Below are 16,050 nucleotides of genomic sequence, written 5' to 3'. Positions count from 1 at the left end.
TTCCTGTCCCGCCCCTCGCTTTCCGGCGGGCTCCCTCCCCCGTGCGCGAGCGGACGTGGAGACACCGTTGCCATGGAGAAAGCGGGGCGGGAGGTTTCAGGCACTCGGCTGGGAACTGCAGTGGATCCAAGGAGCCCAGGCCTCGGCTCCAGGGGCGGGAACTGCGGGGACAGTTCCAAGAACTGCAGCGGCATTGCCGGAGGCGGGTGAGCTCGGAGTGGTGGCCTGGGGTCCCCTGTCTCCACTTTCTGCCCCAGAATCTCCAGCCCAGTTGCCCCTCCCCTTCACTCATGCCCGCCCTTTATCCCTGGGAGGAGGGCACCACCTCTCCCACATCCCGAAATCTACCCCGCCCCCATCCCCGGGAGTGCCCTCCCCATTTCAGGGGGCCCCCGCCTTCATCTGAGGGCCCCCGCCCATCCCCTGCCCTCCTGGAGGAGCCCACCCGTTTGTTCCTATCCCTGGGAACACCAGCCCTCCCTTAGAAAGACCGTCCCATTCAAAGCCCTGCCCAGCTGGAGAAGTCCCCCACCCCTCGAAACCATGACCCTATCCTGCTGTCACCTCAGGAGCCCCACTCTCCTGGAGGGAGCCCTTCCCAACAAAAGCCCCCCCTTACTCCTCTTCCCATATTAACCTGCCCCCCTTTTCAGCCAGCCTATATTATGTGTGCCAGGCACCAAGCTACAAGTAGGGATACAGGAATAAAGATGAGGCCATGAGTAAGCTAGTTTAGCTCCATCAAGGAAAACTGAAATATGAAATGACAGGCAATTCTGCTGGGCTCTTTTAAATCCCTCTCTCTGGCCCCTTTTCAGCTTTCAAAGAAAGGCTGGCCTTAAATCCCCAGTTTGGCCTCCTGTCTCAGTTTTGCTTCTAGTGGACTCTGTGAAGCTGGGCAGGTCTCTGATTCTGTCAGCAGGAGGAATTCCCAGGAAAACCCTCCACCAGATCAGATCTCTGAAGGAGCAGCTTTTAGAACCATTTGAGGTCATGGACTCCTTTGACAGTGGGATGAAACCTATGGCCTGACTCCTCAGAATAAGACACCAAGCAGAGTTTGTCAGCTCACAAGCATTTACAAAGACAATAGTCATTCTCAATTGCGGAGAGACTACCACTATACTATACTATATATGCCAATAATATATTTCAACTATATTGAGATACAGTTAATAACTTGTTAAAAAAAAAGTTCACAGATCCTAGGTTAAAAACCCTGAGTAGTCCTTGGGAGAAACCTGAGGTCCAGAGAGGTCTGTGCTCTAGGTCACATGGCTCTGGGATTTGAATCAAGTCTAGACTCCTATCCATTGAACCATAGGGTCTCATTGTCTCTGTTTTTCAGGATCACAACTCTGTCCATCAGTAAGCATTGGGGTTAAATGACTTGCCCAGAGTCATACAGCTAAGAAGTATCTGAGGCCAGATTTGAATCTAAGACCTCCTGTCTCTGGGCCTGGCTATAGTCCCCCGAGCCATCTAACTGCCAGCAAGCATTCATTAAAGACTTACCATGTTTGAGGCAGTGTGCTAAGTGCTGGGGATATAAATGCAAGCCAAAAGGCAATCCCTACTCTCTAGAAGTGTAGGGGGGGGGGGGAGAGGAGGTTCCTGTTCAGAGGAGTTTAGCTGGCAGAAGACGAAGAGATGGCTGGCCCTGGTACCCTCCTTAGGTGGAGGTTCTTAATTATAATTAGGGGGAGCCTGAGAGGCCATCTCTTTTAGCCCCCTTGGTTTTCAGTTGAAGAAACTGAGCGTAGGGAGGTGGGAAGAAGCTTGTCTCTGGTTGCCCAAGGGAGGCAACCCACAGAGCCAGCTTGTTCTCCTCTCCTTAGGGCATCTTCTGGTCTTCAGGATGGCCCATCTCCTGGGGAACCCAAGCTGTATGGACAGCCTGAGGAAAGACATCACAGACCTACAAGGAGCCATTGTGGATGTGTTCTCCAGAGCTGGGGCAGTGCGCTTCCCCTCTTGGAAGTTCCCTGACAAAGTGTCCTGTGACCTGGACTTGGTTTCTCTCTTGGAGCACTATGACCATGTAGAAGGAAACCCCGAGTTCACTCAGCTTTCCCATGTGGTGCTCCTGGAGTTGGTGATCGACAGGTAAGGGAGGGAAAAGCCACCTGACTGTCCTTGGCTGCCCTAGAATCTCTGGTGGTTGGGGAGGGGCATACCCCAAAGGGCAGGACCAGGGGCAGTAGGGGAAAGGACATAGAGGCAGAGTTCAGCTTGACTTCCCGACTGTGGGAGTCTTCCCAAACTGAAATGATAGTGAAGGTGTTTGAATGAGATAATAAGAGCAACAATAGCATTTCAATAGCACTTTAGGGTTTGCAAATATTATCTCATTGGATCCTAAATAACTCTGGGAGGTAAGTACAATTATATTTCCATTTTACAGATGAAGAAACTGAGGCTGGGAGGGGGGTGAGTCCAGGATTCACACTCAGGTCTTACACATATACACTATTTATTTTGTTTTTGTTTTTTGAATATAATTTTTATTTTTAAAAAATATTTTCCATGGTAACATGCTTCATGTTCTCTCCCTCCCCTCTTCCCTTCCTCCTCCTGGAGCTGACAAGTAATTCCATTGGGTTATACTTGGATTATCAGCTAAATCCTATTTTCATATTATTCATTTTTATAATAAATAATCTTTTAAAATTAAAACCCTTGAGGGGGATTTATGCTGGACTACACTGGTTAGATGCCTCTGGCAGCTTGGCTGCTCCTGAAAAGAGGCAGGGTACTGGGCTGGCCATATGAGTAGTAAGTTTCTGGGCTCCAAGTCTGACTTTGCTGCTCATAAGCAGTGAGACCCTGGGCAAGACACTACCCCTCTGGGGGCCTCAGCTACTTAAGTCTGTCAAGATGCACAAAAAGCCAAAGTCTTTGGAAGGCAAGAAAACTCAGCTGCTGGCTCCTGTCACCACTTCCAGTCACAGGGAATTCCTGTAGGGCCTTGATTTTAGCCAATAAAAACCTGTCAAAGTGTAAAGTGACCCTCATCTTTTATGTTGGGTCTCTTAAGAGTTCTAGGACAAGCAGCTAGGTGGCCATTGGACAGAGCACCATGCCTGGAGTTGGGAGGACTTGTGTTCAAATCTGGCCTCAGATACGTCCTAGCTGTGTGACCTTGGGCAAGTCACTTAACCCTAAATGCCTCACCTTTACTGCTCGTCTGCCTTAGAACTGATACTAAGATGGAAAGGAAGGGTTTAAAAAAGAGTCCTTGGCAGTTACATGGTGTGAGGACTCCACTGGGGAAAGACTGGTGGTGTGTGTAAATGCTTTCAGCAAATACTTCAGAACCAAATAATCCAAGGGGTTTAGACAGGCTTCCTGAAGGTTCCTTTCAAGGGACCCTGCTAAGAACCTGAAAGCAAAGTGTAAAATTCTGGAGAGCAGGAAGCCCAGTGCATGTAGGAGAGAGCCCTGGGGTTTGCCCTCCATCCCAAAAGACACATAGCTCTAGGGGCAGGTACTGTGCAGGATAGTAGAAACCCCAGATTCCTTGTCCTGGTTGGCTCCTCACTCCCATGGGTACATGAGAAAGTCATCTCCCCTGGCTGGGCCTCAGTTTCTCCAAATAGCAAATGAGGGGTTGACTTCTAAGGCTCCTCCCAGCTCTGACACCCCTGTCCTGAGCCCCCACCCAGGATGTCAGAATTTCAGGGATGATCTCTGAGGCTCCATGCCGAGAAGAACCTTCCTATAATAAAGCTTTGGAACAGGCTCTCCAAGTGACCTATCAGGGCCTGCCTCTCAGGCTTCTGGTCATGTTCGGGATAGTTCAGAGCTTCCTTTTAGGGTATTTCCCAGCTCCTCCCTGAACCCTGGGCCACGTCTCCATCCCAGGCCCAAAACCTTTACCCAAGGCTCTTGTCTAGACGCTGTCTTTCTTTTCCCAAATTTCTGGATCTTGCTGTGATGCACCCACTGTGCGCCATACATTACACTCAGACTTGGGGATACAAAGAAAGATAAAGCAGGGTTTCTGCCCTCTAATGGTGGGGGAGAACACGTCCAGGTACCTAGAGAATAAACACAAAAGGAGCCCCCAGGGCCTTGTGGGGAGGTAGAGAGGGGGTTCCTGTGGGAGAAAGGCCTTTTGTAGAGCCCTGAAGGAAAGCAGGGATTCCCAGAGTTGTTTAGACTTGTGGGCTGGCTGTTGCAAAGCCCAGAGACAGGAGCTGGGGCTTCATGGACAGGACCCAGAGTGGGTGGCAATGACTGGATCTCCTCTGTAGAAAAGACCAAGAGGCAGTAAGTACAGTTAAAGCCACAGGCCAGCCTCTGCCTTGGCCTTTAGAGGACTCTCCAGAGAGTGGGTGGATGAGCCCAGACCACCGAACAACTGATGAGACAAATGTGCCAGAGGCGATGGATGCTGGGCCTGGCCAATGGGGGGTTTCCTTGGGTCAGTTCATCCATAGTTGTCACTGGCTTTCTCCATTGGGGAGAGGTGAAGGGAGGGATGTGGATCTGAAAAAAGAATGACATTGAATTAAGAGAAAACATGGGCGTTGGAGAGCTCTGCCGAGGTTCTCAAGCACAGGTGAACCTCAGACCCCAGGGGAGTGGGGTGAGTGGCAGGGGTGGATCGAGTCCATTTGGGTCACTGGCTCGGATCTTTTGGCAAAGGGAGAGGGACAAGGGCTAGAGGTTGGGGAAATTGAGGTGAGTTCTTATTCTGGAGAGCAGCAAGAAGCGAATGGGAATGCCTTCCCAGCTGCCCGTCTCTGGCTTCTTTGCCCAGAGTTGTTTGAATGGGGTCTCCCTCATTAAGCCAGGAGCACCTGGAGAACAGGGATCAATTTTACCTTTCATTTTCTCCCTGTGCCTGGCACATAATGGGTGCTTAGTGAACGCCTGTGAACTTTTCAGACACCAGGTGTAACCCTGAGAGAGTCTCTGTTCTTGATCTTAAACCAGGATTCCAAGCATGTCAGAGTGGGAAGTGCCCTAGGAACCTAGAACGTAGCAGAAGCCTTAGAACGGGGAATGTGTCAGTGCTGGGAAAGACCTCAGAAATCAATTCACTCACAGATGGGGACATTTAGACTCATTTAGTATGTGGGATGTGCTAAGATGTGAAGAAATAACTGGGGGAGTGGGGGGTGGGGTCGGAGAGACCAGGCAGATCAAGGCCTTGGGTGGCTCCCCTCTCTGGGCCCCAGGAGCCCCAGACAGGATTATCTCTAAAGCCCCACAGAGCCAGAACTCCCTGTGGTCACTCTCACTGAGTTTCTGGCCTAGAGTGAGCCCACAAAGCGAAGCCAGCTCCCCACTGGGTCTTTGTCTCCCAAGGCAGCGACAAGCTGGAGTGTGTGCTGAGCACACCCGGTCACTGGGGAATTGGCTGAACACGTGGGGAGATTTAGTCTGGTTCCTAGAGGAGCCGTCGGGCTCATTCTGCTTCGTCCCCAGCATAGGACTAGGAGCAAATCTACAGAGAGATTTCTGGAAATGAGAGCTGCCATCCCAAAGGGATGGTGGGCAGAGATGGTCTGGCTTCAGGGATACCCTAGCGAGGATGCCTCTGCAGGCCAGTCCAGTGTGAGACCGGATGACCCTCTGAGTGTCCACGCAGGCCCTCTCCAGCCTGGCTCTGAGCCCTCAGCCTGTATGTTATGTCTCTCTTTTCCCCCCAAAGGCTCCTTTTGCTTCTCCAGAGCTTTACCAGCTACACGGACAACATCACCAGCAACGAGATGGTCCCCATACCCCGGGAGGTGGGGCCCTGCATGTCTGTTGGGCTCACAGTCCGCAAGTACTGGACCAGTATGCTGAGGCTAGGAGAACTCTACCGGCAATCAGTGACTGAGGTAGGGACGGCCTGAGCCCATCCCTCCTCTGGCTCTGGGGGCCCCCATGGAATCCAGCAGGAGCCCAGGATCACCCTGCCCCTGGGGGTCCTTGAGAAAGTGGTTTCCTCCCTGGAGGCCTATCCTGGGACATAACACAGGGGCTGTACCAGATGAGTACCAGTAGACCTTCAGGCCTTCATCACACTGATCTTCCCGAAAGCCTGTTTGTGGGTCACTTCCTCCTCGCTTAGCACCTTTCTTTTTAATAAACAAATATGTTTTCATTGGGCCATTGAGAAAATATATTTTTAATCCTCACCTTTTGTCTTAGAATAGATAGTGAGGATCAGTTCTAAGCTAAAAGAATGGTAAGGACTAGGCAGTTAGGGCAAGGTGACTTGCCCAGGGTTATACATCTAGGAAGTGTCTGGGGTCAAATTTGAACCAGAGTCCTTCTGACTCCAGGCCTGGCTCTTTATCTTTATCTGAGCCATGTAGCTGTCCCTCGAGCTATTTCTCTTCTAGTTTTTTTCATAGTACAATCTTTAATATTAAGATTATGTATCCATTTGTAAAGTATTGTGAAGTATGGTGTGATGTGTTGGTCTAAGCCTTATTTCTGCCAGATTGCTTTCTGTTTTTTCTAGATTTTTTTTATAAAATAAGGAGTTTTTGCTGTTGTTCATTTGTTAGATTTGTTTCTGACTCTTTCCTTGTTACCCTATTTGGTATTTTCTTGGTGAGATACTGGAGGAGTTAGCCATTTCCTTCTCCAGTTCTTTTTATATTAACTGAGGCCAACATGGTTAAGTGACTTGCCCATGGTCACATAGCTAGTAAGTGCCTGAGGTTAGAATTAAACTACGGAAGATGAGTCTTCCTGAATCCAGGCTTGGCACACCCTCTACTATGCTACCTTATGTTTTTTTTTTAATTTTGTTGTTTCTGATTCTCCCTTGTCTGTTCCACTGATGTACCGTGTATTTTTTAAAACTGGTTAGAGATGCTTTGATGTCTGCTGCTTTTATCACCTGCTATATTATAAATATAGTTTCAGGTCTGGAAGTGGTATTCTTCCTTCCTCCCTATTTCTTTTCATCATTTCCTTTGATATTCTAGATCTTTTGTTTTTCCAATTTGTTACAATTTAATCAAGTTCCTTAAAGTGTTATCTCAATCATTACAGTAGCATAGCTTTAAAAGTGTAAATTAAGGGGGCAGCTGGGTAGCTCAGTGGATTGAGAGCCAGGCCTAGAGATGGGAGGTCCTAGGTTCAAATCTGACCTCAGCTGTGTGTGACCCTGGGCAAGTCACTTGACCCCCATTGCCTAAAAAAAAAAAAGTGTAAATTAACTTTGGTGGTACTGTCATTTTATTATGTTGGCACAGTCTAGCCATGAGCATTAAATGTTTATCCACCTAGTTAAGTTGTTCTTTGTTCTAAAAGAGCTTTTGGTAGTTAAATACATATAAGTCTTTTGTGTGCTTCCATCCACTGATTCCCAAGTTCTTTAGGCCTTTTAGACTTCCTTGGAATGGGATTTCCCTTTCTATTGTTGCCTCTTAGATTTTGTTATTATTCAATAGAAACAAGTTAATTTTTGAGGGTTCATTTTGAGGCCCACAACTTTATTGAACCTATTGTCTCAATTAGTATCTGATAGTTCCTTAAGATTTTCCAAGTAAGCTCTGATATCATCAAATCTCCTCTTCGCTTTTTTACACCTTTCAATCCTTTTTGCTAGCATTCCTAGAATTATATCAAATAATAATGGAGAAAGTGGACATCTTTGCTTTCCTACAAATTTATTGGATAAAGTTCCTGTTTATTTCCTGTCTTTGATTCCTGTGTTGGTTTTAGATGGCTGTTTATTTTCAAAAGGTTCCTTTGTGCCTAAATTTATAGGTTGGAGTTTTTGTTTATTTGTTGACTTTGTTTAGCATAAATGAGTGTTGTACTTTGTCAAAGGCTTTCCCCCCATCCATTGAGATCATCATGTGGTTTGGATGTTTTTCTTTCTAGAATGCTTGTGCTGATTGTTCCTAGTGTTGGACCAGCTTTGCATCCCTGGTAGAAATCTAAATTGGTCATGATGAATGGCCTTGGATAAATGACTACAGTCTGTTTGATAGAATTTCCTTTAAAATTTTTAAATCCTTATTCATTAATGATATTGGTCTTTAGTTCTACTTCTCTGGTGAGGTATTAAGACTATATTTGATATATTAAGAGCCAGGCCTAGAGACAGGAGGTTCTGGGTTCAAATATGATCTTCGGTACTACCTTGCTGTGTGACCCTGGATAAGTCACTTGACCCACATTGCCTAGTCCTAAACACTCTTCTGCCTTCAATACACAGTTGATTCTAAGATGGAAAGTAAGGGATTTTTAAAAAAGACTATATTTGTCTCATAAAAGAATTCTGGCAGGATACTTTATTAATCTTTGAGAATGATTTGTATAGTATATATATAAATTCTATAAAGGTTTGATGGAATTTTTCCATGAATATAATACAGCAGGGCTGGAAGTTTTTTTCTTTGGTAATTCTTTTTTTTTTTAAACCCTTACCTTCTGTCTTGGAGTCAATACTGTGTATTGGCTCCAAGGCAGAAGAGTGGTAAGGGCTAGGCAATGGAGGTCAAGTGACTTGCCCAGGGTCACACAGCTGGGAAGTGTCTTAGGCCAGATTTGAACCTAGGACCTCCCGTCTCTAAGTCTGGCTCTCAATCCACTGAGCTACCCAGCTGCCCCCTGGTAATTCTTTTAAAGGGATATTGAGTTCCTTTTCTGAGAGACTAGATTATTTAAGATCTCTATTTTGTCTTCTCTTAGTTTCTATGCTTTTGTATCTTTGAAATTATTGGTCTATTTCTTTTATATTTTGTTTTTTATTATAATTTTATTTTACATAATCACTAATTATTTCTGTGATTTGTTCTTTGACTCACTCCTTATTTGAGTTAGTTGTATTTTTTTTTAAACCCTTACCTTCCATCTTGGAGTCAATACTGTGTGTTGGCTCCAAGGCAGAAGAGTGGTAAGGGCTAGGCAATGGGGGTCAAGTGACTTGCCCAGGGTCACACAGCTGGGAAGTGTCTGAGGCAAGATTTGAACCTAGGACCTCCAGTCTCTAGGCCTGGCTCTCAATCCACTGAGCTACCCAGCTGCCCCCAGTTGTATTTTTTTTTGAAAATTTTATTTAATTATTTTAGAATATTTTTCCATGGTTACAAGATTTGTGTTTTTTCCCTGCTTCCCCACTGTACCCCCCCCCAGACCCCCATAGCTGATGTGCAATTCCTCTGGGTTTTACATGTGGCATTGATCAAGACCCATTTCTATACCATTAATATTTGCACTAGGGTGATCATTTAGAGTCTATGTCCCCAATCATATCTCCACCATTCCTTGTGATCAAGCAGTTTTTCTTCTGTGTTTCCACCCCCACAGTTCTTTCTCTGGAGGTAGATAACATCTTTTTCATAAGTCCCTCAGAATTGTCCTGGATCATTGCATTGCTGCTAGTAGAGAAGTCCATTACATTCAATTGTGCCACAGTGTATCAGTCTCTGTGTACAATGTTCTCCTGGTTCTGCTCCTTTTATTCTGCATCACTTCCTGGAGGTTGTTCCAGTTCACATGGAATCCCTCCAGTTCATCATTCCTTACAGCACAATAGTATTCCATCACCAACAGATACCACAGTTTGTTCAGCAATTCCCCAATTGTAGGGCATCCCCTCATTTTCTAATTTTTTTACCATCACAAAGAGCACAGCTATGAATATTCTTGTACAAGTCTTTTTTCCTTTTGATCTCTTTCGGGTACAAACCCAGCAGGGCTATGGCTGGATCAAAGGGCAGTCAATCTTTTAGTGCCCTTTGGCCATAGTTCCAAATTGCCTTCCAGAATGGCTGGATCAATTCACAACTCCACCAGTAATGTATTAATGTCCCAATTTTGCCACATCCCCTCTAACATTTATTACTTTCCTTTGCTATCATGTTAGGCAATCTGCTAGGTGTGAGGTGGTACCTCTAGTTGTTTTGAATTGCATTTCTCTGATTATAAAAGATTTAGAACACTTTTTCATGTGTTTATTGATAGTTTTGATTTCTTTATCTGAAAATTGTCTATTCATGTCCCTTGCCCATTTATCAATTGGGAAATGGCTTGATTTTTTGTATAATTGATTTAGCTCTTTATAAATTTGAGTAATTAGACCTTTGTCAGAATTTTTTGTTATAAAGATTTTTTCCCAATTTGTTGGTTCCCTTCTAATTTTGGTTGCATTGGTTTTGTCTGTACAAAACCTTTTTAATTTAATGTAATCAAAATTATAGATTTTACATTTTGTCATTTTTTCTAACTTTTGCTTGGTCTTAAAATCTTTCCTTTCCCAAAGATCTGACAAGTATACTTTTCTATGTTCACCTTATTTACTTACAGTTTCCTTCTTTATATTTAAGTCATTGACCCATTCTGAGTTTATCTTGGTATAGAGTATGAGACGTTAATCTAAACCAAATCTCTCCCATTCTGTCTTCCAATTTTCCCAGCAGTTTTTGTCAAATAGTGTATTTTTGTCCCAAAAGTTGGGATCTTTGGGTTTATCATAGACTGTCTTGCTGAGGTCACTTACCCCAAGTCTATTCTACTGATCCTCGTCAGTTGTGTTTTTGTTTGCTTGGGACAGAAGGCAGCACAGTGGATACAGTGCCACAGGCTTGGAGTAAGGAAGACTCAGCTTCATGAGTTCAAATCCAGTCTCAGACACTCATTAGCTTTATCCAGAATACCACCTGGCTACCCCAAAGACAGTACTATATCTCTTCCATTATTTGAGCTTAATTTACTTTAAAACAACTATATTCCATCCACTGCTTTCCCTAATTCTTAAGCATGCCCTCTTTCTCTTGTTTGTTATCCCTTTCTTTGCTTTTGAAGTTTTGCCCATTAGTTCCTTTTTCTTTCTCTTTTTTTTTCCCTAACCCTTACCTTCTATCTTAGAATCAATACTGTATATTGGTTCTAAGGCAAAAGAGTGCTAAGGGTTAGGCAATGGGGATCAATTAACTTGCCCAGGGTCACACAGCTAGGAAGTGTCTGAAGCTAGATTGAACCCTAACCCTCCCATCTCTGGGCCTGCCTCTCAGTCCACTGAACCACTCAGCTTCCACTTGTGAACTTTAGATTACTCCACCCTACTTATACTTAGTCTAACAAAATCAGGAATGCCTACACCCATACTTAAGGATTAAGTATCTAGGAGGATGGCCTATGATAGACATATGCTAGCAAATGACAAATCAGAAACAGCTGACAGATCCCTGGGCTGTCCTAAGTCAAGCTTAAGCTACCATTGGTATAGATGAGATGCAAGAAAGTGATGTAAAACTGTCTATATATTTCGCATCACTTCCTCTCTCGGGCCTCTTTTGTGGTGGAGAGGTCCTGGCAGCAGCTTGCTGAGCATCTTGGCATCTTGGCGTGGTGGCAGCTATTGTCTGTTTTAGTGGTGAGTTTCCCTTGATACCATACTGGAGGAAGCCTAGTAACTTAGTTCAGGTGAGGTGGCTTCTCTGAGCTCTCTCAGAGTTTAGGTTGATTTTTCCTCCTTTACATTCCAAACACTATCCACTTAGAAGCCTCTAATCTTCCTCAGAAACCTTGTGTCAGAGGACTTTGAACTTCCCCTGGCATAGGCCAGACGGGTGAAATCCTATACCCTTTCCCTCTCTCTTCTTGAGTTCTTCCCTCTATATTGATTAAACCACCGTAGTAGATTTCCAAACTGACTTGGGTATTTTATTTGGGATATCCCCTGGCGACCAAAAATCAAACTTAGATTAGGTCATGACCCTAAATTATCCTTACAGTATGGCTAATCCATGAAGGGTGTGACGAGGACCCTCAAATTTCTGTGAGATCTCTTTCCTTTCTCTCTTTATTACTTTCTCAAATCAGGCAGTCTTTTAAACAGCTAACTTAGCTTCAAAACACAGCTGCTAAAGCAGGTTAGTATAAAACATTTTCTCTCTCTCTCTCTCTCTCTCTCTCTCTCTCTCTCTCTCTCTCTCTCTCTCTCTTCCTTAATATGAATTGAACAGAGCCGTGTTTTTTTACAAACCTAAAAGCAGCAGGACTGGGGAAGCTGTTTACCTATGAATCTCCTTTCCCTTGGGGAACAAACAACCCAATTAGGCAATTTCTTGCTTTTATCTGGTTTTAAGTTTTATTTCCTTTTCTTCCCTCTCAGTTGTCAATAAAAATCCCCCTTCCTCTACTCCCCACTTTGATTTGTTTTGTTCATTGCTTTTTAAAAAAATATAAATCCTTATCTTCTTTCTTAGAAAGTGTTGACTTAGAAAAACACAATACTATTAAATAGTCAGAAAAATCACTCTTTAGGGGGAAGCTAGGTAGCTCAGTGGATTGAGAGCCAAGCCTAGAGATGGGAGGTTCTCGGTTCAAATCTGGCCTCAGACACTTCACAGCTGTGTGACCCTGGGCAAGTCACTTGACCCCCATTGCCTAGCCCTTACCTTCTGCCAATACACAGTATTGACTTCAAGACAGAAGATAAGGGTTTAAATAAAAAAAAAGAAAAAAAGAAAAATCACTCTTTAATCAAGGAAAAAGGGTTCAGTGTGTGAATCTTAAAATTTCTCAGACTTGTGAATGTTAAAAATTCTCAGACTCTACTTAGAACATTTGTTAAGACCATTCCCCATGTGAACCTTAAAAATTTCCCAGACCCTACTTCATAAAGCTGGGTTAAGACCATTCCCCATTTGGGCAGTGAAGGTACTTGATCAGGAATGTGAGAACTCTACTTCACCATACTTGAGCATGCCCTAGGGGAAGATAAAGTTGTAAACTCTTTGCTGAACAATGAAAAGTACTTAAACCCATACTTATAGTAAGACAAAAATGTTCTTAAGCCATGCCTATTTTTGGATATAATATAAATGTCAGGCAACTTGTGAATTTACAAGGAACAAAGAGCTGAGAAACTTACTCAGAGCTTTCCTGGTGTGAATTACTCAAAAATTTACACCTTCATAGGTGTGAACTAAGAATGGTCTGTCCTTTGAAAAACGTCTACTGTGATTGGTAGATATAAGGACTTAGGGGAGGTGACATAGGAGAAAATGCCCTTTAAATAGGAGCTCAGATACATTCAGATGGAGAATTGAGCTGCTGGAGGCAGCTGAGATGATGCTGGCCTGGTGTCACTAGAATCCTTGCTTGGACAGTGATTAAGGACTGACTGATCTCTCTATTAAGACTCAGGTCTAGGCCATATTGGCTTAAGGCCCTTCATACTTATTCCTTTCTTTCTCTTTCTTTAATTCCTCATTGTATTATTAATTAAAATCTCTATAAAACCCAGTTGACTTGGGTATATTCATTATTGGGAATATTTCCCTGGCGACCACCTTATATATTGATTTGAAACAAGACACTGTAGTGAAAACATATTTTCTGCAGTCACAATTTATTCATCCACTCTTTTATCTATCACAATTTTATATCTTCCACTATTTTAATCACTACAGTTTATGACACCCAACCATTTTAACTCTTACAGTTTATGGCTCCCACTCTTTTAAATCTCACACCCATTTTAAACAATGAAGGTAGTTGATCAGGAATGTGAGAACTCTAACCTTACTCCATCCCTACTTAAGCATACTTTAGGGGAAGATAAAGTTGTAAACTCCTTACTGAACAATGAAAAAGTACTTAACTCATACTTATAGTGAGGCAAAAGCCTTAAGCTAAGTCTATTTTTAGATCTAATACAAAAAGTTGCTAAGTACCTATAAAGGTCAGGCAACTTGCAAACTTGCAAGGGGCATAGAGGTGTGAACTTACTCAGAAGTTTTAGTCTACTCAGAGAAGTTGAGAACTAAAGAGGGTGTGAATTAAGAATGGTCAGTCCTTTGGAAAACATCTACTGTGATTGGTAGATGTGAAAACTTAGGGGAGGGGACATAGGAGAAAATTCTCTTTAAAAGGAGGTCAGAAAAGGCCTCTAGGAGGAGTTCAGCTTGCCAAAGCTGAATTGGAGGGCTCAATGGCTGAACTTAGTTGAGCTGAGGAGCTAAACTGGTGGGTCTCTCTGAACACTAGAATCTTGCTTGACAAATCTTGTGGTGAGTGGATAAAAGACTGATAAGCTGGCCTAGCCCTTTTCTCATTATTTCCTCTTACTCTCTCTCTCTCCCCCTTTATTAATTCCTTAATTTGTATTAATTAAAATCTCTATAAAACCCAGCTGACTTGGGTATATTTAATATTTGGGAATTTTCCCATGGCGACCATTATATTTTTGATTTGAAACCATATTTTCGCGGTCACAGTTTAAGGCAACATTCTTTTATCTGTAACAAGTGTGACAATAGGCCTCTACACAGAGCTGCACACCACATGCCTATGCAGAAGGTTGAACTCTTTTCACTCTAGACACTGACCCCTGGGAAAGCCAATTGCTCTAGATTGGACAATTTTAAGGAACCATTAAAGTTGGGAAACTTAAATACTTTTCTAGATGAAACATGGGGGCTGAGGATGAGAGGGGCAGTTGATTGACTATACAATGGTGACAAAGGAAAATGAGGAGGTGCATATGATAAGAGCATATTTTCCCAGGAAGGGATTTTTTCCTATGCCTTGATTGTGCAGGTCATTATTATTTTTAATATTTTATTTTCCCAGTTATATGTGATAACAATTTTTAAGAGAATTTCCAAAATTATAAGATGCAGATTGTGTCCCTCTTTCCCTTCCCTCCTTCATGTGTTATACCAGTATGACCCTGCAAAACATTTACATATTGGTCAAGTTGTGAAAAATACTCATACAAAACCAAAACCCCAAAGTAAAAACCCAGATGAACTAAAGTGAAAAATAGACTGCTCTGATCTGTAAACTTCAGCAGTTCTTTCTCTGGAGATGGATAGTATTCTTTGTCCTAAATCCTTTAGAATTGTCCTGGATCATTGCATTGCTGAGAGTAGCTAAGTTTCACAGCTGATCATCCCACAATATTGCTGTTTCTGTGTACAATGTTCTCCTGGTTCTGTTTATTTCACCCTTCATCAGTTCATGGAGGTCTTTCCAACTCTTTCTGAAATCATCATGTTCATCATTCCTCATAGCACAATAGTATTCCATCATCATCACATATCAAAATTTGTTTAGTCATTCTGCAATTGATGGATGTCCTCTCAATTTCCAATTATTCACAGCAATATTTGTGTAAATATTTATATAAATATTTATATTTATATATTTATATAAAGAGCAGCCATAAATATTTTTATACAAGTAGGTCCTTTCCCCTTTTTTATTTCTTTGGGATATAAATGTAGTCTTTATATTACTGGATCAAAGGGTATGTACTGTTTATAGCCCTTTGGGCATAGGTCCAAATTACCCTCTAGAATTTACTGGATCAGTTCATAACTCCACCAACAATGCATTAATTCTTCAATTTTGTCATATCCCCTTCAACATTTACCATTCTCCTTTACTATCACATTGGGCAATCTGCTTGGTGTGAGGTGGTACTTCAGAGTTGTTTGATTTGTGTTTCTCTTAATTAAAAGTAATTTAGAACATTTTAAAATTTGATTATTGATAGCTTTGATTTCTTCATCTGAAATAAATTGACCATTTATCAAGTGGGGAATAACTTGTATTCTTATAAATCTGACTCAATTCTCTACATATTTGAGAAATAAAGCTTTTATCAGAGAAATTTTCTGTATCTCCCCCTCCCCCCACATTTGTTGTTTCCCTTCTAATCTTGGTTGCATTGCCATTGTATAAGACCTTTTAAATTTAATATAATAATTATTCATTTTACATATTGTAATGTTCTCTCTCTTGTTTGGTCCTAAATTCTTCCCTTATCCATAGATCTGACAGGTAAACTATTCCATGCTCCCCTAATTTGCTTGTGGTATCACCCTTTATGTCTAAACTATGTTCCCATTTTGACTTTATCTTGGTGTATGGTGTGATATAATGGTCTGTACCAAGTTTCTGCCATACTCTTTTCCAGTTTTCCCAGGAGTTTTGGTCAAATAGTGAGTTCTTGTCCCAAAAGCTTGGATCCTTGGGTTTATGAAATACTGGATTGCTAGAATGCATGCACAATTGTGTGCTATATTCTAATCTATGCCACTGATCCACCCTTCTGTTTCTTAGCCAGGAACA

At 42.7% G+C, this 16,050-nt stretch overlaps 1 protein-coding gene across 3 annotated transcripts in view; it reads left to right on the top strand.

Annotated features, from left to right (window-relative positions):
• Positions 1-32: 32 nt before the first annotated feature.
• Positions 33-16,050, top strand: part of CCDC157 (coiled-coil domain containing 157) — a 30,461-nt gene continuing 14,443 nt past the window's right edge. The window contains exons 1-3 of one of the 3 annotated variants that reach the window (XM_016432550.2): positions 33-206; positions 1,839-2,106; positions 5,663-5,834. In XM_016432550.2, the coding sequence (XP_016288036.1) occupies positions 1,859-2,106; positions 5,663-5,834 (420 nt within the window). In that variant the 5' untranslated portion in view covers positions 33-206; positions 1,839-1,858. Of the gene's footprint in view, positions 207-1,838; positions 2,111-5,662; positions 5,835-16,050 lie in introns of those variants that run through there. The other 2 variants (XM_016432549.2, XM_016432554.2) reach the window with 2 other exon arrangements.

The sequence above is a fragment of the Monodelphis domestica genome, chromosome 3 (assembly GCF_027887165.1).
Source record: "Monodelphis domestica isolate mMonDom1 chromosome 3, mMonDom1.pri, whole genome shotgun sequence".
Classification (NCBI taxonomy): Eukaryota; Metazoa; Chordata; class Mammalia; order Didelphimorphia; family Didelphidae; genus Monodelphis; species Monodelphis domestica.
Note: the sequence above shows the minus strand (reverse complement) of the source record. Positions and strands in the feature narration are given on the sequence as shown.